At 41.1% G+C, this 27661-nt stretch overlaps 1 protein-coding gene across 17 annotated transcripts in view; it reads right to left on the reverse strand.

The window, feature by feature from the left end:
* Positions 1-27661, reverse strand: part of OBSCN (obscurin, cytoskeletal calmodulin and titin-interacting RhoGEF) — an 882373-nt gene that overhangs the window by 67213 nt on the left and 787499 nt on the right. For all 17 annotated transcript variants that reach the window (XM_075315914.1, XM_075315911.1, XM_075315913.1 and 14 more), the window contains 3 exons: positions 23855-23932; positions 21080-21252; positions 1975-2001 (listed from right to left, as the gene is read on the reverse strand). In XM_075315914.1, the coding sequence (XP_075172029.1) occupies positions 1975-2001; positions 21080-21252; positions 23855-23932 (278 nt within the window). The remainder of the gene's footprint in view (positions 1-1974; positions 2002-21079; positions 21253-23854; positions 23933-27661) is intronic.

The following is a 27661-nucleotide window of genomic DNA, read 5'->3' on the forward strand; positions in this document are numbered from 1 at the left end:
AATATAGAGAAGAGGCGTGAAAGTGAGCTACCAAAGGGAGGAGGCAGAGAGGCGCTGACCAGACCGCGAAAAATAGAGAAGAGGAGTGAAAGTGAGCTACCAAAGGGAGGAGGCAGAGAGGCGCTGACCAGACTGCGAAAAATAGAGAAGAGGAGGGAAAGTGAGCTACCAGAGGGAGGAGGCAGAAAGGCGCTGACCAGACTGCGAAATATAGAGAAGAGGCGTGAAAGTGAGTGACCAGCGAGAGGAGGAAGAGAGGCGCTGACCAGACTGCGAAAAATAGTGAAGAGGAGGGAAAGTGAGCTACCAAAGGGAGGAGGCTGAGAGGCGCTGACCAGACCGCGAAAAATAGAGAAGAGGAGAGAAAGTGAGCGACCAGAGAGAGGAGGCAGAGAGGCGCTGACCAGACTGCGAAAAATAGAGAAGAGGAGGGAAAGTGAGCTACCAAAGGGAGGAGGCAGAGAGGCGCTGACCAGACCGCGAAAAATAGAGAAGAGGAGGGAAAGTGAGCTACCAAAGGGAGGAGGCAGAGAGGCGCTGACCAGACTGCGAAAAATAGTGAAGAGGAGGGAAAGTGAGCTACCAAAGGGAGGAGGCAGAGAGGCGCTGACCAGACTGCGAAAAATAGAGAAGAGGAGTGAAAGTGAGTGACCAGAGGGAGGAGGCAGAGAGGCGCTGACCAGACTGCGAAAAATAGAGAAGAGGAGTGAAAGTGAGTGACCAGAAGGAGGAGGCAGAGAGGCGCTGACCAGACTGCGAAAAATAGAGAAGAGGAGTGAAAGTGAGCGACCAGAGGGAGGAGGCAGAGAGGCGCTGACCAGACTGCGAAATATAGAGAAGATGAGTGAAAGTGAGCGACCAGAGGGAGGAGGCAGAGAGGCGCTGACCAGACTGCGAAATATAGAGAAGAGGCATGAAAGTGAGCGACCAGCGAGAGGAGGCAGAGAGGCGCTGACCAGACTGCGAAAAATAGAGAAGAGGAGGGAAAGTGAGCTACCAAAGGGAGGAGGCAGACAGGCGCTGACCAGACCGCGAAAAATAGTGAAGAGGAGGGAAAGTGAGCTACCAAAGGGAGGAGGCTGAGAGGCGCTGACCAGACTGCGAAAAATAGAGCAGAGGCATGAAAGTGAGCGACCAGAGGGAGGAGGCAGAGAGGCGCTGACCAGACTGCGAAAAATAGAGAAGAAGAGGGAAAGTGAGCGACCAGAGGGAGGAGGCTGAGAGGCGCTGACCAGACTGCGAAAAATAGAGAAGAGGAGAGAAAGTGAGCGACCAGAGGGAGGAGGCAGAGAGGCGCTGACCAGACTGCGAAAAATAGAGAAGAGGAGGGAAAGTGAGCGACCAGAGGGAGGAGGCAGAGAGGCGCTGACCAGACTGCGAAAAATATAGAAGAGGAGAAAAAGTGAGCGACCAGAGGGAGGAGGCAGAGAGGCGCTGACCAGACTGCGAAAAATAGAGAAGAGGCATGAAAGTGAGCGACCAGAGGGAGGAGGCAGAGAGGCGCTGACCAGACCGCGAAAAATAGAGAAGAGGAGAGAAAGTGAGCGACCAGAGGGAGGAGGCAGAGAGGCGCTGACCAGACTGCGAAAAACGCAAAAAAAGAGACAATAGTCAGCGTCCATCAGGGGATAAATCAGTGTTGACCTTGGAGAGGACATGTCGGGAGCGGCGCCCCTCTGCACATCAGGGGTTGTCACCTTTTCCTCCTTACTGCGGCTCTGGAGGGGATATCGGGCGCACTCAGCCTCTATCAGGAGCGTCCTCGCACCCGTATCTGCCATTCTCACCGCCTCCTCTGGTTAAATGAGATGACCTCCTCCTCATATACTTCTATTATTTTCAGAATTTCAGCTCTTTCAACGACGTGTGCGGGGGAAGGGAACTGACAACAGCTGTAATTGGAAGTTTCTAGAACACAATGGTTGTCAGCAGCAATCCATCATCTGCCCAATATCCTCATCAGAATGTACTCACCACAAGTAGCAGATCACCCCGACCGGCCTGGAAAGTAACGACACGCAAATCAGTAATATCACACATCAGTATCATCACACATCAGTAATATCACACATCAGTAATATCACACATCAGTAATATCACACATCAGTATCATCACACATCAGTATCATCACACATCAGTAATATCACACATCAATATCATCACACATCAGTAATATCACACATCAGTATCATCACACATCAGTAATATCACACATCAGTATCATCACACATCAGTATCATCACACATCAGTAATATCACACATCAGTATCATCACACATCAGTAATATCACACATCAGTATCATCACACATCAGTAATATCACACATCAGTATCATCACACATCAGTAATATCACACATCAGTATCATCACACATCAGTATCATCACACATCAGTAATATCACACATCAGTATCATCACACATCAGTAATATCACACATCAGTATCATCACACATCAATATCATCACACATCAGTATCATCACACATCAGTATCATCACACATCAGTATCATCACACATCAGTAATATCACACATCAGTAATATCACACATCAGTATCATCACACATCAGTAATATCACACATCAGTATCATCACACATCAGAAATATCACACATCAGTAATATCACACATCAGTAATATCACACATCAGTATCATCACACATCAGTAATATCACACATCAGTATCATCACACATCAGTAATATCACACATCAGTAATATCACACATCAGTAATATCACACATCAGAAATATCACACATCAGTAATATCACACATCAGTAATATCACACATCAGTATCATCACACATCAGTAATATCACACATCAGTATCATCACACATCAGTAATATCACACATCAGTAATATCACACATCAGTATCATCACACATCAGTAATATCACACATCAGTATCTATCACACATCAGTAATATCACACATCAGTAATATCACACATCAGTAATATCACACATCAGTATCATCACACATCAGTAATATCACACATCAGTATCATCACACATCAGTATCATCACACATCAGTATCTATCACACATCAATAATATACACATCAGTATCATCACACATCAGTAATATCACACATCAGTAATATCACACATCAGAAATATCACACATCAGTAATATCACACATCAGTAATATCACACATCAGTATCATCACACATCAGTAATATCACACATCAGTATCATCACACATCAGTAATATCACACATCAGTAATATCACACATCAGTATCTATCACACATCAGTAATATCACACATCAGTATCTATCACACATCAGTAATATCACACATCAGTAATATCACACATCAGTAATATCACACATCAGTATCATCACACATCAGTAATATCACACATCAGTATCATCACACATCAGTATCATCACACATCAGTATCTATCACACATCAGTAATATACACATCAGTATCATCACACATCAGTAATATCACACATCAGTATCATCACACATCAGTAATATCACACATCAGTAATATCACACATCAGTAATATCACACATCAGTATCATCACACATCAGTAATATCACACATCAGTATCATCACACATTAGTATCATCACACATCAGTAATATCACACATCAGTATCATCACACATCAGTATCATCACACATCAGTAATATCACACATCAGTAATATCACACATCAGTAATATCACACATCAGTAATATCACACATCAGTATCATCACACATCAGTAATATCACACATCAGTATCATCACACATCAGAAATATCACACATCAGTAATATCACACATCAGTAATATCACACATCAGTATCATCACACATCAATAATATCACACAGTAATATCACACATCAGTATCATCACACATCAGTAATATCACACATCAGTAATATCACACATCAGTAATATCACACATCAGTATCATCACACATCAGTATCATCACACATCAGTAATATCACACATCAGTATCATCACACATCAGTAATATCACACATCAGTATCATCACACATCAATATCATCACACATCAGTATCATCACACATCAGTATCATCACACATCAGTAATATCACACATCAGTATCATCACACATCAGTAATATCACACATCAGTATCATCACACATCAGAAATATCACACATCAGTAATATCACACATCAGTAATATCACACATCAGTATCATCACACATCAGTAATATCACACATCAGTATCATCACACATCAGTAATATCACACATCAGTAATATCACACATCAGTAATATCACACATCAGTAATATCACACATCAGAAATATCACACATCAGTAATATCACACATCAGTAATATCACACATCAGTATCATCACACATCAGTAATATCACACATCAGTATCATCACACATCAGTAATATCACACATCAGTATCATCACACATCAGTAATATCACACATCAGTAATATCACACATCAGTAATATCACACATCAGTATCATCACACATCAGTAATATCACACATCAGTATCATCACACATCAGTAATATCACACATCAGTATCATCACACATCAGTAATATCACACATCAGTAATATCACACATCAGTAATATCACACATCAGTATCATCACACATCAGTAATATCACACATCAGTATCATCACACATCAGTAATATCACACATCAGTATCATCACACATCAGTATCATCACACATCAGTATCATCACACATTAGTATCATCACACATCAGTAATATCACACATCAGTAATATCACACATCAGTAATATCACACATCAGTATCTATCACACATCAGTATCATCACACATCCGTATCATCACACAACAGTAATATCACACATCAGTATCTATCACAGAGCAGTATCATCACACATCAGTATCATCACACATTAGTATCATCACACATCAGTAATATCACACATATTATCTATCACACATCAGTAATATCACACATCAGTATTTATCACACATCAGTAATATCACACATCAGTATCTATCACACATCAGTATCTATCACACATCAGTAATATCACACATCAGTAATATCACACATCAGTAATATACACATCAGTATCATCACACATCAGTAATATCACACATCAGTATCATCACACATCAGTAATATCACACATCAGTAATATCACACATCAGTATCATCACACATCAGTATCATCACACATCAGTATCTATCACACATCAGTAATATCACACATCAGTATCTCTCACACATCAGTAATATCACACATCAGTATCATCACACATCAGTATCTATCACACATCAGTAATATCACACATCAGTAATATCACACATCAGTAAAATCACACATCAGTATCTATCACACATCAGTAATATCACACATCAGTATCTATCACACATCAGTAATATCACACATCAGTAATACCACACATCAGTAATATCACACATCAGTATCATCACACATCAGTAATATCACACATCAGTATCATCACACATCAGTATCATCACACATCAGTATCTATCACACATCAGTAATATCACACATCAGTATCTATCACACATCAGTAATATCACACATTATCTATCACACATCAGTATCATCACACATCAGTATCTATCACACATCAGTAATATCACACATCAGTAATATCACACACATTATCTATTACACATCAGTAATATCACACACATCTATCACACATCAGTAATATCACATATCAGTAATATCACACCCATTATCTATCACACATCAGTAATATCACACATCAGTAATATCACACCCATTATCTATCACACATCAGTAATATCACACATCAGTAATATCACACCCATTATCTATCACACATCAGTAATATCACACACATTATCTATCACACATCAGTAATATCACACATCAGTAATATCACACACATTATCACACATCAGTAATATCACACATATTATCTATCACACATCAGTAATATCACACATCAGTATTTATCACACATCAGTAATATCACACATCAGTATCTATCACACATCAGTATCTATCACACATCAGTAATATCACACATCAGTAATATCACACATCAGTAATATACACATCAGTATCATCACACATCAGTAATATCACACATCAGTATCATCACACATCAGTAATATCACACATCAGTAATATCACACATCAGTATCATCACACATCAGTATCATCACACATCAGTATCTATCACACATCAGTAATATCACACATCAGTATCTCTCACACATCAGTAATATCACACATCAGTATCATCACACATCAGTATCTATCACACATCAGTAATATCACACATCAGTAATATCACACATCAGTATCATCACACATCAGTAATATCACACATCAGTAATATCACACATCAGTAATATCACACATCAGTATCTATCACACATCAGTAATATCACACATCAGTATCTATCACACATCAGTAATATCACACATCAGTAATATCACACATCAGTAATATCACACATCAGTATCATCACACATCAGTAATATCACACATCAGTATCATCACACATCAGTATCATCACACATCAGTATCTATCACACATCAGTAATATCACACATCAGTATCTATCACACATCAGTAATATCACACATTATCTATCACACATCAGTATCATCACACATCAGTATCTATCACACATCAGTAATATCACACATCAGTAATATCACACCCATTATCTATCACACATCAGTAATATCACACATCAGTAATATCACACCCATTATCTATCACACATCAGTAATATCACACATCAGTAATATCACACCCATTATCTATCACACATCAGTAATATCACACCCATTATCTATCACACATCAGTAATATCACACACATTATCTATCACACATCAGTAATATCACACATCAGTAATATCACACATCAGTAATATCACACACATTATCTATCACACATCAGTAATATCACACACATTATCTATTACACATCAGTAATATCACAAATCAGTAATATCACACATCAGTAATATCACACATATTATCTATCACACATCAGTAATATCACACATCAGTAATATCACACATCAGTAATATCACACATCAGTAATATCACACACATTATCTATCACACATCAGTAATATCACACCCATTATCTATCACACATCAGTAATATCACACATCAGTAATATCACACACATTATCTATCACACATCAGTAATATCACACATCAGTATCATCACACATCAGTAATATCACACATCAGTAATATCACACATCAGTAATATCACACATCAGTATCTATCACAGAGCAGTATCATCGCACATCAGTATCATCACACATTAGTATCATCACACATCAGTATCATCACACATCAGTAATATCACACATCAGTATCATCACACATCAGTATCATCACACATCAGTATCATCACACATCAGTAATATCACATATCAGTAATATCACACCCATTATCTATCACACATCAGCAATATCACACATCAGTAATATCACACCCATTATCTATCACACATCAGTAATATCACACCCATTATCTATCACACATCAGTAATATCACACATTATCTATCACACATCAGTAATATCACACATCAGTAATATCACACCCATTATCTATTACACATCAGTAATATCACACCCATTATCACACATCAGTAATATCACACATATTATCTATCACACATCAGTAATATCACACATCAGTAATATCACACACATTATCTATTACACATCAGTATCTATCACAGAGCAGTAATATCACACATCAGTATCTATCACACATCAGTATCTATCACACATCAGTAATATCACACATCAGTATCTATCACAGAGCAGTATCATCACACATTAGTATCATCACACATCAGTATCATCACACATTAGTATCATCACACATCAGTATCATCACACATCAGTAATATCACACATCAGTATCATCACACATCAGTAATGTCACACATTAGTAATATCACACATTATCTATCACACATCAATAATATCACACATCAGTATTTATCACACATCAGTAATATCACACATCAGTATCTATCACACATCAGTATCTATCACACATCAGTAATATCACACATCAGTAATATCACACATCAGTATCATCACACATCAGTAATATCACACATCAGTATCATCAGACATCAGTATCATCACACATCAGTATCATCACACATCAGTAATATCACACCCATTATCTATCACACATCAGCAATATCACACATCAGTAATATCACACCCATTATCTATCACACATCAGTAATATCACACCCATTATCTATCACACATCAGTAATATCACACATTATCTATCACACATCAGTAATATCACACATCAGTAATATCACACCCATTATCTATTACACATCAGTAATATCACACCCATTATCACACATCAGTAATATCACACATATTATCTATCACACATCAGTAATATCACACATCAGTAATATCACACACATTATCTATTACACATCAGTATCTATCACAGAGCAGTAATATCACACATCAGTATCTATCACACATCAGTATCTATCACACATCAGTAATATCACACATCAGTATCTATCACAGAGCAGTATCATCACACATTAGTATCATCACACATCAGTATCATCACACATTAGTATCATCACACATCAGTATCATCACACATCAGTAATATCACACATCAGTATCATCACACATCAGTAATGTCACACATTAGTAATATCACACATTATCTATCACACATCAATAATATCACACATCAGTATTTATCACACATCAGTAATATCACACATCAGTATCTATCACACATCAGTATCTATCACACATCAGTAATATCACACATCAGTAATATCACACATCAGTATCATCACACATCAGTAATATCACACATCAGTATCATCAGACATCAGTAATATCACACATCAGTAATATCACACATCAGTATCATCACACATCAGTATCATCACACATCAGTATCTATCACACATCAGTAATATCACACATCAGTATCTATCACACATCAGTAATATCACACATCAGTATCATCACACATCAGTATCATCACACATCAGTAATATCACACATCAGTATCTATCACACATCAGTAATATCACACATCAGTAATATCACACATCAGTATCTATCACACATCAGTAATATCACACATCAGTATCTATCACACATCAGTAATATCACACATCAGTATCTATCACACATCAGTAATATCACACATCAGTATCTATCACACATCAGTAATATCACACATCAGTATCTATCACACATCAGTAATATCACACATCAGTAATATCACACATCAGTAATATCACACATCAGTATCATCACACATCAGTAATATCACACATCAGTATCATCACACATCAGTATCATCACACATCAGTATCTATCACACATCAGTAATATCACACATCAGTATCTATTACACATCAGTAATATCACAAATCAGTAATATCACACATCAGTAATATCACACATATTATCTATCACACATCAGTAATATCACACATCAGTAATATCACACATATTATCTATCACACATCAGTAATATCACACACATCTATCACACATCAGTAATATCACACATCAGTAATATCACACACATTATCTATCACACATCAGTAATATCACACATCAGTAATATCACACCCATTATCTATCACACATCAGTAATATCACACATCAGTAATATACACATCAGTATCATCACACATCAGTAATATCACACATCAGTATCATCACACATCAGTAATATCACACATCAGTAATATCACACATCAGTATCATCACACATCAGTATCATCACACATCAGTATCTATCACACATCAGTAATATCACACATCAGTAATATCACACATCAGTATCTCTCACATATCAGTAATATCACACATCAGTATCATCACACATCAGTATCTATCACACATCAGTAAAATCACACATCAGTAATATCACACATCAGTAATATCACACATCAGTATCTATCACACATCAGTAATATCACACATCAGTATCTATCACACATCAGTAATATCACACATCAGTAATATCACACATCAGTAATATCACACATCAGTATCATCACACATCAGTAATATCACACATCAGTATCATCACACATCAGTATCATCACACATCAGTATCTATCACACATCAGTAATATCACACATCAGTATCTATCACACATCAGTAATATCACACATTATCTATCACACATCAGTATCATCACACATCAGTAATATCACACACATTATCTATTACACATCAGTAATATCACACACATCTATCACACATCAGTAATATCACACATCAGTAATATCACACCCATTATCTATCACACATCAGTAATATCACACATCAGTAATATCACACCCATTATCTATCACACATCAGTAATATCACACCCATTATCTATCACACATCAGTAATATCACACACATTATCTATCACACATCAGTAATATCACACATCAGTAATATCACACATCAGTATCTATCACACATCAGTATCTATCACACATCAGTAATATCACACATCAGTAATATCACACATCAGTATCATCACACATCAGTAATATCACACATCAGTATCATCAGACATCAGTAATATCACACATCAGTAATATCACACATCAGTATCATCACACATCAGTATCATCACACATCAGTATCTATCACACATCAGTAATATCACACATCAGTATCTATCACACATCAGTAATATCACACATCAGTATCATCACACATCAGTATCTATCACACATCAGTAATATCACACATCAGTATCTATAACACATCAGTAATATCACACATCAGTAATATCACACATCAGTATCTATCACACATCAGTAATATCACACATCAGTATCTATCACACATCAGTAATATCACACATCAGTATCTATCACACATCAGTAATATCACACATCAGTATCTATCACACATCAGTATCATCACACATCAGTATCATCACACATCAGTAATATCACACATCAGTATCTATCACACATCAGTAATATCACACATCAGTAATATCACACATCAGTAATATCACACATCAGTATCATCACACATCAGTAATATCACACATCAGTATCATCACACATCAGTATCATCACACATCAGTATCTATCACACATCAGTAATATCACACATCAGTATCTATTACACATCAGTAATATCACAAATCAGTAATATCACACATCAGTAATATCACACATATTATCTATCACAAATCAGTAATATCACACATCAGTAATATCACACATATTATCTATCACACATCAGTAATATCACACACATCTATCACACATCAGTAATATCACACATCAGTAATATCACACACATTATCTATCACACATCAGTAATATCACACACATTATCTATCACACATCAGTAATATCACACCCATTATCTATCACACATCAGCAATATCACACATCAGTAATATCACACCCATTATCTATCACACATCAGTAATATCACACCCATTATCTATCACACATCAGTAATATCACACATCAGTAATATCACACACATTATCTATCACACATCAGTAATATCACACATCAGTATCATCACACATCAGTATCATCACACATCAGTAATATCACACATCAGTAATATCACACATCAGTAATGTCACACATCAGTAATATCACACATATTATCTATCACACATCAGTAATATCACACATCAGTAATATCACACATCAGTAATATCACACACATTATCTATCACACATCAGTAATATCACACATCAGTAATATCACACACATTATCTATCACACATCAGTAATATCACACCCATTATCTATCACACGTCAGTAATATCACACCCATTATCTATCACACATCAGTAATATCACACATATTATCTATCACACATCAGTAATATCACACATCAGTAATATCACACACATTATCTATCACACATCAGTAATATCACACATATTATCTATCACACATCAGTAATATCACACATCAGTAATATCACACATCAGTAATATCACACATCAGTAATATCACACACATTATCTATCACACATCAGTAATATCACACATATTATCTATCACACATCAGTAATATCACACATCAGTAATATCACACATCAGTAATATCACACACATTATCTATTACACATCAGTAATATCACTTATCAGTATCTATCACAGAGCAGTAATATCACACATCAGTATCATCACACATCAGTAATATCACACATCAGTATCTATCACACATATTATCTATCACACATCAGTAATATCACACATCAGTATTTATCACACATCAGTATCTATCACACATCAGTAATATCACACATCAGTAATATCACACATCAGTAATATCAAACATCAGTATCATCACACATCAGTAATATCACACATCAGTATCATCACACATCAGTAATATCACATATCAGTAATATCACACATCAGTATCATCACACATCAGTATCATCACACATCAGTATGTATCACACATCAGTAATATCACACATCAGTATGTATCACACATCAGTATCTATCACACATCAGTAATATCACACACATTATCTATTACACATCAGTAATATCACACATCAGTATGTATCACACATCAGTATCTATCACACATCAGTAATATCACACACATTATCTATCACACATCAGTAATATCACAGATCAGTAATATCACACACATTATCTATTACACATCAGTAATATCACAAATCAGTAATATCACACATATTATCTATCACACATCAGTAATATCACACATCAGTAATATCACACATATTATCTATCATACACATTATCTATCACACATCAGTAATATCACACACATTATCTATCACACATCAGTAATATCACACACATTATCTATCACACACATTATCTATCACACATCAGTAATATCACACACATTATCTATCACACATCAGTAATATCACACACATTATCTATCACACATCAGTAATATCACACATGAGTAATATCACACACATTATCTATCACAGATCAGTAATATCACACATCAGTAATATCATACATCAGTAATATCACACATCACTAATATCACACACATTATCTATCACACATCAGTAATATCACACATCAGTATCATCACACATCAGTAATATCACACATCAGTAATATCACACATCAGTAATATCACACACATTATCTATCACACATCAGTAATATCACACATATTATCTATCACACATCAGTAATATCACACACATTATCTATCACACATCAGTAATATCACACACATTATCTATCACACATCAGTAATATCACACACATTATCTATCACACATCAGTAATATCACACATCAGTAATATCACACACATTATCTATCACACATCAGTAATATCACACACATTATCTATCACACATCAGTAATATCACACACTATCTATCACACATCAGTAATATCACACGCATTATCTATCACACATCAGTAATATCACACGCATTATCTATCACACATCAGTAATATCACACATCAGTAATATCACACACATTATCTATCACACATCAGTAATATCACACACATTATCTATCACACATCAGTAATATCACACGCATTATCTATCACACATCAGTAATATCACACACATCTATCACACATCAGTAATATCACACACATTATCTATCACACATCAGTAATATCACACATCAGTAATATCACACACATTATCTATCACACATCAGTAATATCACACACATTATCTATCACACATCAGTAATATCACACACATTATCTATTACACATCAGTAATATCACACACATTATCTATCACACATCAGTAATATCACACACATTATCTATTACACATCAGTAATATCACACACATTATCTATCACACATCAGTAATATCACACACATTATCTATCACACATCAGTAATATCACACACATTATCTATCACACATCAGTAATATCACACACATTATCTATCACACATCAGTAATATCACACGCATTATCTATCACAAATCAGTAATATCACACACATTATCTATCACACATCAGTAATATCACACGCATTATCTATCACACATCAGTAATATCACACATCAGTATCATCACACATCAGTAATATCACACATCAGTAATATCACACATCAGTAATATCACACATCAGTAATATCACACACATTATCTATCACACATCAGTAATATCACACATATTATCTATCACACATCAGTAATATCACACACATTATCTATCACACATCAGTAATATCACACACATTATCTATCACACATCAGTAATATCACACATCAGTATCATCACACATCAGTAATATCACACATCAGTAATATCACACATCAGTAATATCACACACATTATCTATCACACATCAGTAATATCACACATATTATCTATCACACATCAGTAATATCACACACATTATCTATCACACATCAGTAATATCACACACATTATCTATCACACATCAGTAATATCACACACATTATCTATCACACATCAGTAATATCACACATCAGTAATATCACACACATTATCTATCACACATCAGTAATATCACACACATTATCTATCACACATCAGTAATATCACACACATTATCTATCACACATCAGTAATATCACACACATTATCTATCACACATCAGTAATATCACACACATTATCTATTACACATCAGTAATATCACACACATTATCTATCACACATCAGTAATATCACACACATTATCTATCACACATCAGTAATATCACACACATTATCTATTACACATCAGTAATATCACACGCATTATCTATCACACATCAGTAATATCACACATCAGTAATATCACACACATTATCTATCACACATCAGTAATATCACACACATTATCTATCACACATCAGTAATATCACACACTATCTATCACACATCAGTAATATCACACACATTATCTATCACACATCAGTAATATCACACGCATTATCTATCACACATCAGTAATATCACACGCATTATCTATCACACATCAGTAATATCACACATCAGTAATATCACACACATTATCTATCACACATCAGTAATATCACACACATTATCTATCACACATCAGTAATATCACACACATTATCTATTACACATCAGTAATATCACACACATTATCTATCACACATCAGTAATATCACACACATTATCTATCACACATCAGTAATATCACACACATTATCTATCACACATCAGTAATATCACACACATTATCTATCACACATCAGTAATATCACACACATTATCTATTACACATCAGTAATATCACACACATTATCTATCACACATCAGTAATATCACACACATTATCTATCACACATCAGTAATATCACACACATTATCTATTACACATCAGTAATATCACACGCATTATCTATCACACATCAGTAATATCACACACATTATCTATCACACATCAGTAATATCACACACACTATCTATCACACATCAGTAATATCACACGCATTATCTATCACACATCAGTAATATCACACGCATTATCTATCACACATCAGTAATATCACACATCAGTAATATCACACACATTATCTATCACACATCAGTAATATCACACACATTATCTATCACACATCAGTAATATCACACGCATTATCTATCACACATCAGTAATATCACACACATCTATCACACATCAGTAATATCACACACATTATCTATCACACATCAGTAATATCACACATCAGTAATATCACACACATTATCTATCACACATCAGTAATATCACACACATTATCTATCACACATCAGTAATATCACACACATTATCTATTACACATCAGTAATATCACACATCAGTAATATCACACACATTATCTATCACACATCAGTAATATCACACACATTATCTATCACACATCAGTAATATCACACACATTATCTATCACACATCAGTAATATCACACGCATTATCTATCACACATCAGTAATATCACACATCAGTAATATCACACACATTATCTATCACACATCAGTAATATCACACACATTATCTATCACACATCAGTAATATCACACGCATTATCTATCACACATCAGTAATATCACACACATCTATCACACATCAGTAATATCACACACATTATCTATCACACATCAGTAATATCACACATCAGTAATATCACACACATTATCTATCACACATCAGTAATATCACACACATTATCTATCACACATCAGTAATATCACACACATTATCTATTACACATCAGTAATATCACACACATTATCTATCACACATCAGTAATATCACACACATTATCTATCACACATCAGTAATATCACACACATTATCTATCACACATCAGTAATATCACACACATTATCTATCACACATCAGTAATATCACACACATTATCTATTACACATCAGTAATATCACACGCATTATCTATCACACATCAGTAATATCACACACATTATCTATTACACATCAGTAATATCACACACATTATCTATCACACATCAGTAATATCACACACATTATCTATCACACATCAGTAATATCACACGCATTATCTATCACACATCAGTAATATCACACGCATTATCTATCACACATCAGTAATATCACACGCATTATCTATCACACATCAGTAATATCACACGCATTATCTATCACACATCAGTAATATCACACACATTATCTATCACACATCAGTAATATCACACACATCTATCACACATCAGTAATATCACACACATTATCTATCACACATCAGTAATATCACACACATTATCTATCACACATCAGTAATATCACACACATTATCTATCACACATCAGTAATATCACACACATTATCTATTACACATCAGTAATATCACACACTATCTATCACACATCAGTAATATCACACATCAGTAATATCACACACATTATCTATCACACATCAGTAATATCACACGCATTATCTATCACACATCAGTAATATCACACATCAGTAATATCACACACATTATCTATCACACATCAGTAATATCACACACATTATCTATCACACATCAGTAATATCACACGCATTATCTATCACAAATCAGTAATATCACACACATTATCTATCACACATCAGTAATATCACACATCAGTATCATCACACATCAGTAATATCACACATCAGTAATATCACACATCAGTAATATCACACACATTATCTATCACACATCAGTAATATCACACACATTATCTATCACACATCAGTAATATCACACACATTATCTATCACACATCAGTAATATCACACACATTATCTATCACACATCAGTAATATCACACACATTATCTATCACACATCAGTAATATCACACGCATTATCTATCACAAATCAGTAATATCACACACATCTATCACACATCAGTAATATCACACACATTATCTATCACACATCAGTAATATCACACGCATTATCTATCACACATCAGTAATATCACACGCATTATCTATCACACATCAGTAATATCACACGCATTATCTATCACACATCAGTAATATCACACACATCTATCACACATCAGTAATATCACACACATTATCTATCACACATCAGTAATATCACACGCATTATCTATCACACATCAGTAATATCACACACATTATCTATCACACATCAGTAATATCACACACATTATCTATTACACATCAGTAATATCACACACATTATCTATCACACATCAGTAATATCACACACATTATCTATCACACATCAGTAATATCACACACATTATCTATTACACATCAGTAATATCACACACATTATCTATCACACATCAGTAATATCACACGCATTATCTATCACAAATCAGTAATATCACACACATCTATCACACATCAGTAATATCACACACATTATCTATCACACATCAGTAATATCACACACATTATCTATCACACATCAGTAATATATCATATAATCATATACACTGTCTCTTTACAGCTGCCGCCACTGCCCCCACCCTTCAGCCGCCGGCTGCAGCAGTCACTGCCCCCGATCAACCGCCACTGAACCCATCTGCTGCCTCCCCTCCATCTGCCACCGCTCTCCCTCATCAGCTGCTGCCCCCCTCCCTCATCTGCTGCCTCATCTCACCTTCCTCCATCTGCTGTGATCCCTCAACCACCTGCTGTGATTCTCCTCTACCTATCCCTCTATTTATCTATCTATCTGTCCATGTGTCTCTCTGGCTGTCCGTCTCTCTGGCTGTCCGTCTCTCCGGCTGTCCGTCTCTCTGGCTGTCCGTCTCTCTGGCTGTCCGTCTCTCTGGCTGTCCGTCTCTCTGGCTGTCCGTCTCTCTGGCTGTCCGCCTCTCTGGCTGTCCGTCTCTCTGGCTGTCCGTCTCTCTGGCTGTCCGTCTCTCTGGCTGTCCGTCTCTCTGGCTGTCCGTCTCTCTGGCTGTCCGTCTCTCTGGCTGTCCGCCTCTCTGGCTGTCCGTCTCTCTGGCTGTCCATCTCTCTGGCTGTCAGTCTCTCTGGCTGTCCGTCTCTTTGGCTGTCCATCTCTCTGGCTGTCCGTCTCTCTGGCTGTCCGTCTCTCTGGCTGTCCGTCTCTCATCTATATCTAGCTCCCACAGGGCAGGGGGTAAATGTTACTTGTTGCCGGGCCGGTGATGTCAGGTTAGGGATGTCACAGGTGGCCCTGCCCGGCTTTGTGGCCCCGAGGTGTACAATAAAAGGGGATTTGGTTGATGGTGGGGGAATGATGAGGATGATAGTCTTGTGACGTCACCTGTGGTACGTGGCCAGAAATTAACTGCCGCTGCTGTCGCTGTCCTTCGGGGCGGATGGTACGTGGCCAGGGATTAGCCGCCGCTGCTGCCGCTGTCCTCCGGGGCGGATGGTGTTGCAGCAAGGATGGCTCTGCTCCCCACAGGTGGAGCCCCGGGGAGGAGGATGAGAGTAGTGGCCGTTGGCGCTGAAGTGCGGGGCGACGGCAATCAAAAGGCTGAATCAGCTGCTGTGGCTCCAGCTGTGATGGGCCCCAGCTGATCCCGAATCCGTTGGAGGTTAGAACCGGTCCAGTGGTCGATGGGCCCTTCCTTCTTGCGCCTTTACAGATGGATCCCCGTGGCCTGATGCTGCTTGGGGACCCCGGTTCGTGTAGTGTTAGCTCCTGTCCCGTGTGTAGGTGACGCGGGGCCGCTGTGGGGCTTGACTGTAATCACGACTCCGGACCCTATGTGGCACTGTGCTCCGGGATCTCGTGGTGGTCAGAGGGACTGGCAATCCCCCTGGCAGTGAGAGCAGTCAGAGAATGGAACAGGCAACCAAGGGAGGCAGTGAGGGCAGTTAGAGAATGGAACAGGCGACTACGGGAGGCAGTGAGGGCAGTCAGAGAATGGAACAGGCGACTACGGGAGGCAGTGAGGGCAGTCAGAGAGTGGAACAGGCGACCAAGGGAGGCAGTGAGGGCAGTTAGAGAATGGAACAGGCGACCAAGGGAGGCAGTGAGGGCAGTTAGAGAATGGAACAGGCGACTACGGGAGGCAGTGAGGGCAGTCAGAGAATGGAACAGGCGACCAAGGGAGGCAGTGAGGGCAGTCAGAGAGTGGAACAGGCGACCAAGGGAGGCAGTGAGGGCAGTTAGAGAATGGAACAGGCGACTACGGGAGGCAGTGAGGGCAGTCAGAGAGTGGAACAGGCGACCAAGGGAGGCAGTGAGGGCAGTCAGAGAGTGGAACAGGCGACCAAGGGAGGCAGTGAGGGCTGTCAGAGAATGGAACAGGCGACCAAGGGAGGCAGTGAGGGCAGTCAGAGAGTGGAACAGGCGACCAAGGGAGGCAGTGAGGGCTGTCAGAGAATGGAACAGGCGACCAAGGGAGGCAGTGAGGGCAGTCAGAGAGTGGAACAGGCGACCAAGGGAGGCAGTGAGGGCTGTCAGAGAATGGAACAGGCGACCAAGGGAGGCAGTGAGGGCAGTCAGAGAGTGGAACAGGCGACTACGGGAGGCAGTGAGGGCAGTCAGAGAGTGGAACAGTTAGCCACAGGAGGCAGTGAGAATAGTCAGAGAGTGGTACAGGTAGCCACAGGAGGCAGTGAGGGAAGTCAGAGAGTGGTACAGGCTACCAAGGGAGGCAGTGAGGGCAGTCAGAGAGTGGAACAGGCGGCCACGGGAGGCAGTGAGGGAAGAGAGTGGAACAGGTAGCCATGGGAGGCAGTGAGGGCAGTCAGAGAGTAGAACAGGCGACTACGGGAGGCATTGAGGGCAGTCAGAGAGTGGAACAGGTAGCCACGGGAGGCAGTGAGGGCAGACAGAGTGGAGCAGGCAGCCACGGGAGGTAGTGAGGGCAGTCAGAGTGGAACAGGCAACCACGGGAGGTAGTGAGGGCAGTCAGAGAGTGGAACAGGAAGTCATGGGAGGTAGTGAGGGCAGTCAGAGAGTGGTACAGGTTACCAAGGGAGGCAATGAGGGCAGTCAGGGAGTGGAACAGGCTACCAAGGGAGGCAGTGAGGGCAGTCAGAGAGTGGAACAGGCTACCAAGAGAGGCAGTGAGGGCAGTCAGAGAGTGGAACAGGCTACCACTTGAGGCAGTGAGGGCAGTCAGAGACTGGTACAGGTAGCCACAGGAGGCAGTGAGGGCAGTCAGAGAATGGAACAGACATCCACGGGAGGCAGTTAGGGCAGTCAGAGAGTGGAACAGGAGACCACGAGACGTAGTGAGGGCAGTCTGAGTGGAACAGGCGCCCACGGCAAGAAGTGAGGTCAGTCAGAGAGTGGAACAGGCGACCACGGCAAGAAGTGAGGTCAGTCAGAGAGTGGAACAGGCGACCACGAGAGGTAGTGAGGGCAGTCAGAGAATGGAACAGGTGGCCACAGGGGGCAGTGATCTCTCCATCAATGGAAATCTACAAGTGGATAAACATGTAGGTGGGATGATTTAAGAAAACCTGCACTCGCAGGGGTTGGACCTGATGGCCCTTGAGGTCCCTTCCAAAGCTACCATTCTTTGATTCTATGTGGCCCTGACACCAGAAATAGGAGGGAGCACTTTCCTGACACATACACAATATCTATCCCATTCACTGATATCACATCTTACACTTATCACGTATCACACAAGCGATTGATTACATATCGGCATATTCACCAGATATCAGAGGCTTTACACACTGGAGCCTGGGAAGCGATTTCTGGGGACACAAACTCCGGAGACCCGTATCTGCTGTACTGAAATTCAGACGCATTTATCTTCTGAGCAAATCCAAAGTCGCAGAGTCTGATATCATCCTGATCTGAGCGAACCATCAGTATGTTAGACGGCTGCGGAAAGTAGACAGTAATAAGTGTCACATCCCCCCCGTACAGACTGTGCCCGGCGTCACATCCCCCCCGTACAGACTGTGCCCGGCCTCACATCCCCCCCGTACAGACTGTGCCCGGCCTCACATCCCCCCCGTACAGACTGTGCCCGTCCTCACATCCCCCCGTACAGACTGTGCCCGGCCTCACATCCCCCCGTACAGACTGTGCCCGGCCTCACATACCCCCCGTACACACTGTGCCCGGCCTCACATCCCCCCGTACAGACTGTGCCCGGCGTCACATCCCCCCTACAGACTGTGCCCGGCCTCACATTCCCCGTACAGACTGTGCCCGGCCTCACATCCCCCGTACAGACTGTGCCCGGCCTCACATCCCCCGTACAGACTGTGCCCGGCCTCACATCCACTGTACAGACTGTGCCCAGCGTCACATCCACTGTACAGACTGTGCCCAGCGTCACATCCACTGTACAGACTGTGCCTGGCCTCACATCCCCCGTACAGACTGTGCCCGGCGTCACATCCACTGTACAGACTGTGCCCAGCGTCACATCCACTGTACAGACTGTGCCCGGCGTCACATCCACTGTACAGACTGTGCCCAGCGTCACATCCACTGTACAGACTGTGCCCAGCGTCACATCCACTGTGCAGACTGTGCCCGGCGTCACATCCCCCCGTACAGACTGTGCCCAGCCTCACATCCCCCCCGTACAGACTGTGCCCGGCCTCACATCCCCCCCATACAGACTGTGCCCGGCCTCACATCCCCCGTACAGACTGTGCCCAGCGTCACATCCCCCCGTACAGACTGTGCCCGGCCTCACATCCCCCGTACAGACTGTGCCCGGCATCACATCCCCCGTACAGACTGTGCCCAGCGTCACATCCACTGTACAGACTGTGCCCAGCGTCACATCCACTGTACAGACTGTGCCCGGCCTCACATCCCCCCGTACAGACTGTGCCCAGCCTCACATCCCCCCCGTACAGACTGTGCCCGGCCTCACATCCCCCCGTACAGACTGTGCCCGGCATCACATCCCCCGTACAGACTGTGCCCAGCGTCACATCCACTGTACAGACTGTGCCCGGCCTCACATCCCCCGTACAGACTGTGCCCGGCGTCACATCCACTGTACAGACTGTGCCCGGCCTCACATCCCCCGTACAGACTGTGCCCGGCCTCACATCCCCCCCATACAGACTGTGCCTGGCCTCACATCCCCCGTACAGACTGTGCCCGGCCTCACATCCCCCGTACAGACTGTGCCCAGCCTCATATCCCCCCGTACAGACTGTGCCCAGCGTCACATCCACTGTACAGACTGTGCCCAGCGTCACATCCACTGTACAGACTGTGCCCGGCCTCACATCCCCCCGTACAGACTGTGCCCAGCGTCACATCCACTGTACAGACTGTGCCCGGCCTCACATCCCCCGTACAGACTGTGCCCAGCGTCACATCCACTGTACAGACTGTGCCCAGCGTCACATCCCCCCGTACAGACTGTGCCCGGCCTCACATCCCCCCGTACAGACTGTGCCCGGCCTCACATCCCCCCCGTACAGACTGTGCCCGGCCTCACATCCCCCCCGTACAGACTGTGCCCGGCCTCACATCCCCCCGTACAGACTGTGCCCGGCCTCACATCCCCCCGTACAGACTGTGCCCGGCCTCACATCCCCCCGTACAGACTGTGCCCGGCCTCACATCCCCCGCATAGACTGTGCCCAGCGTCACGTCCACTGTACACACTGTGCCCAGCCTCACATCCCCCCGTACAGACTGTGCCCGGCATCACATCCCCCGTACAGACTGTGCCCGGCCTCACATCCCCCGTACAGACTGTGCCCGGCCTCACATCCCCCCCATACAGACTGTGCCCGGCCTCACATCCCCCGTACAGACTGTGCCCGGCCTCACATCCCCCGTACAGACTGTGCCCGGCATCACATCCCCCCGTACAGACTGTGCCCGGCCTCACATCCCCCCCGTACACACTGTGCCCAGCCTCATATCCCCCCGTACAGACTGTGCCCGGCATCACATCCCCCGTACAGACTGTGCCCGGCCTCACATCCCCCGTACAGACTGTGCCCGGCCTCACATCCCCCCCATACAGACTGTGCCCGGCCTCACATCCCCCGTACAGACTGTGCCCGGCCTCACATCCCCCATACAGACTGTGCCCGGCCTCACATCCACTGTACAGACTGTGCCCGGCCTCACATCCCCTGCACAGACTGTGCCCGGCCTCACATCCCCTGCACAGACTGTGCCCGGCCTCACATCCACTGTACAGACTGTGCCTGGCCTCACATCCCCTGCACAGACTGTGCCCGGCCTCACATCCACTGTACAGACTGTGCCTGGCCTCACATCCCCCCGTACAGACTGTGCCCGGCCTCACATCCCCCCCGTACAGACTGTGCCCGGCCTCACATCCACTGTACAGACTGTGCCTGGCCTCACATCCACTGTACAGACTGTGCCTGGCCTCACATCCACTGCACAGACTGTGCCCAGCCTCACATCCACTGCACAGACTGTGCCCAGCGTCACATCCACTGTACACTGTACACTCTGCCGGACCCACCTTCACATCCAGATGCAAAATATTCTTGTCATGGAGGTAAGTGAGGGCCTCGAGCAGCTGCCGGATGTAGATCTTCACCTGAGGAAACATCAAATACTCCATGATGGGAAGTCACAAATATATCATGGTAGCACAAGACCCACTCCCATTTAAATAAAAAATAAATACACAAGACACACTAAATTTGGAAGAAATAGGTTGTGATGTTTATTAAGGGCTTACTGAAATTTCCAATAAATATAATAAATAAATAATTTTCATATACATACATTGACCAAAAAAACATAAATGATGACCAAATCCACCCAGCAACTAGCTGGGCGATTATCCCATAATCCATGACACGCAGAGTCATGCCCCCCCCAAAAAAAAAAACACCACAGCCATTTATCAATAATTGATTGAATTCCAACATTAAATATATCCAACCCAATCTCCGATAAGTGGACTAAATCACTCCTGTAGATGCCAGGTAAAAAACCCTCTAGATCAACGTGCCTGAAAGAAAAACCTCCCACTTTTAACATATTTAACACATTACCCTATTCATTCTTCTTCGAACCCTTTCCAAAAACAGTAATTCTTTGCCGGCCCATGCAAAACGAGGGACTAGTTCCAAGAATATAAAAACCGTCCCCGGAAATTAGCTTTTGAATAAGAAAAAATCAGAACGCATCTCAGACAAAAGAGCGAGCGTCCTGATTTTTCCTAAATCGTTACCCCCTGCATGAATAACAATTGCGTTAGGGCTAGGCCTTTGATCCATCAAATTTTTTAAAACATTTTTAAGCTCCTTCCAAACTAAACCTCTATAACCAAACCAGTTAACGTTTAACTGACGAGAATCAAATGATAAGTTCTTAGAATAGATTCTCTGAGATGCCCTCTTCTGAGCCCAGAAGACAAATGAATGTCCTATAACCCAAATCACTAAAGGCCCTAAGAGAACAAGATAAAATTAATTTCAAAACATATTCGATCTAACATACAATTTATATCTGTGAGATTCCCACCTCCTCCCCAATTTCATAATTTGCCTAGGCCCCAATCCCATACTAGCGGCTTTGAAAGCAGCCCCGATCCTAAATGAGAGAGATGAAATCCTCTTATCGCCAAGACCCAAAACCAACAAACACTTCTTCAAAATAGCATTGAATTGATAAATTGTTGTTGGAGAAAAGTGTTTGTGTGACAACAAAACGCCACTTTGAGAAGACCTTACTCCAAGCCAATACCTAACATTTTGGACCGGGCAGACTATATTACCAGGTAATTCGTTCAATTTAATGAAACACCCCTTACATGATTGGTCCGTCTTCGATCTTCGGATAAAAATTAACAAGGATGAATTAACAATTCGTATATCCTCTAAAAGCAAGCCCGAATGCACTGACTTGTTTAGCGAAACAAGTTCCCCGATACGAAATGCTCCAAAAAATGCTAGGACAAAAGCCGTCCTGAAAAGGCATGTTTCGTAATCATCGATACATACAGAGCTAAGGATTGACCAAAACCTCCGAAACAGGGAGAAAGAAACTGGATGTCTTTTACCCGGCTGACCCATATCCTTCCTATATCCTTTCAAAAATTATTTTACAGGAAAATAACTAACCAAGGTGGGGTTACCAACTAATTTAAGGAAAAAAGAAACTCCTGCCAGAAGTTTGGCAATAGAAGCGAACGACCATTTCTTCTTAACCAAGCTATTAATCAATAACAAAATAACAAATTATTAGCATAATAATCAATCTCCATAAAATCACAAAACCCCGTCCAGACTCTCCATGCAGCTGAATAATCAGCCCATGTTCCCGGAGCCACGGATCTCCTAATAAATACTGGCATCAATTCCAAATCAGATCCCACCGGTGCAGAGGACAAGGAATCCCTTCCACTTCTGCGTCTGGAACTAGCGAATGAAATGCATCCAGATGGTGACGAGAAAGAACCTTAGCTGCTTCATTGCTAACATTACTAACAAAGCGAGCTTTCAGCCATATATTCAATTTCAAGCAAAATAAAACCAAATGCCTCAATAACCTAGCTGCCCAGACGCACTTGGAGGACAAAGTATTAATAGCAAAAACAAGCCCCTGGTTTTCTGAAAACAGTAAAATCCTTTTGTTCCGTAAATTAGATCCCCAAACCACCATAGAAACTACAATGGGAAATAACTCCAAAACAACCCTATTGTCTACAATTCCATTAACAACCCACGAACTATCCCAATCCCCAGCAGACCAAAAACCTTCAAAACAACCAAAACCGTGGATCTCAGACACACCTGTGAATAACCGTAACTTATCCGACGACACAAATGAAAATTGAATGTAGCTACGCCCATTAAAGCACTTCAAGAATTCAAACCAAATTGCCAAATCCTCCTTCACATTTTTGGCCAAGCGAATCTGTGCTCTAGGAGAGTGCAGGCCTTTTGTCGCTTCATACAAACCCCTAGAAAAAACCCTTCCCATTGGAATCACACGTAACGCAAAATCCAAAAGGCCTAACACCGACTGAAACTCTTTTAAAGTCGCCTTATTTTTTGCCAGTAACAACTGCAAAGCAGACCTCAACTTAACCACCTTCTCCTCTGGAAGCCTACACTCCATATTCACCGAATCTATAGTGATACCAGGAAATTCAAGACAGCAGCAAGGACCCACCGTCTTCTCCTCGGCCAACGGAATCCCGAAATTACTACATAAACCCCGAAATCGATTCAACAACTGTAAACAAACACTGTCTGACGCCTCATCACAAACAAAAACTCATCAAAATAATGGAGAATACCTCCCCCAAAAAAAACACAACTAACACACCAATGAATAAACGACGAGAAAGCTTCAAAATAATAACACGGCAATGTGAAGCCCATGGGCAAGCACATATCAAAATAAAAACCGCTATCAAACTGAAATCCCAAGGAATTAAAACCTTCGGTAAAAGCCTAAAAGCAGACTTTATGTCCACTTTCGCTAACAAAGCATTAACCCCTGGACTCCTAACCAAATCCACCGCTTGGTCAAAAGAGGCATAATTGACTGATGATTTCGATTTATCGACTTCATCATTGAAAGAAGACCCTCTGGGGAAGGAAAGATGCCTCCTGATACTTATCTAAGACCAGGAGAGTGGGCGCGGCCCGGTCCTATAGAGAAGCATGAGCCTCAGAATCAGAGCCAGACAACTCAGAGTCAGACACAAAGAAGCAGGACGCAGGGGAGCACGAGCGGGAGCGGCAGCCGTGACCGGTGGGCACGTGGACTGGATCAGTGGTTAAGGAGCGGTGCCGTGACGGCAAGACAAGATCAGTGGGTACGGGGCGGTGCTGGGACATTGGGAGCGTGACATATAGTAATATATATATATAGCAATATGGCCGCTCTTCTCCTCAGTGTGATATAGTAATATATATAGTAATATGGCCACTCTTCTCCTCAGTGTGATATAGTAATATATATAGTAATATGGCCGCTCTTCTCCTCAGTGTGATATAGTAATATATATATAGTAATATGGCCGCCCTTCTCCTCAGTGTGATAGAGTAATATATATATAGTAATATGGCCGCTCTTCTCCTCAGTGTGATATAGTAATATATATATAGTAATATGGCCGCTCTTCTCAGTGTGATAGAGTAATATATATATAGTAATATGGCCGCTCTTCTCCTCAGTGTGATATAGTAATATATATAGTAATATGGCCGCTCTTCTCCTCAGTGTGATATAGTAATATATATATAGTAATATGGCCGCTCTTCTCCTCAGTGTGATATAGTAATATATATAGTAATATGGCCGC

The sequence above is a fragment of the Anomaloglossus baeobatrachus genome, chromosome 6 (genome assembly GCF_048569485.1).
Source record: "Anomaloglossus baeobatrachus isolate aAnoBae1 chromosome 6, aAnoBae1.hap1, whole genome shotgun sequence".
NCBI lineage: Eukaryota > Metazoa > Chordata > Amphibia > Anura > Aromobatidae > Anomaloglossus > Anomaloglossus baeobatrachus.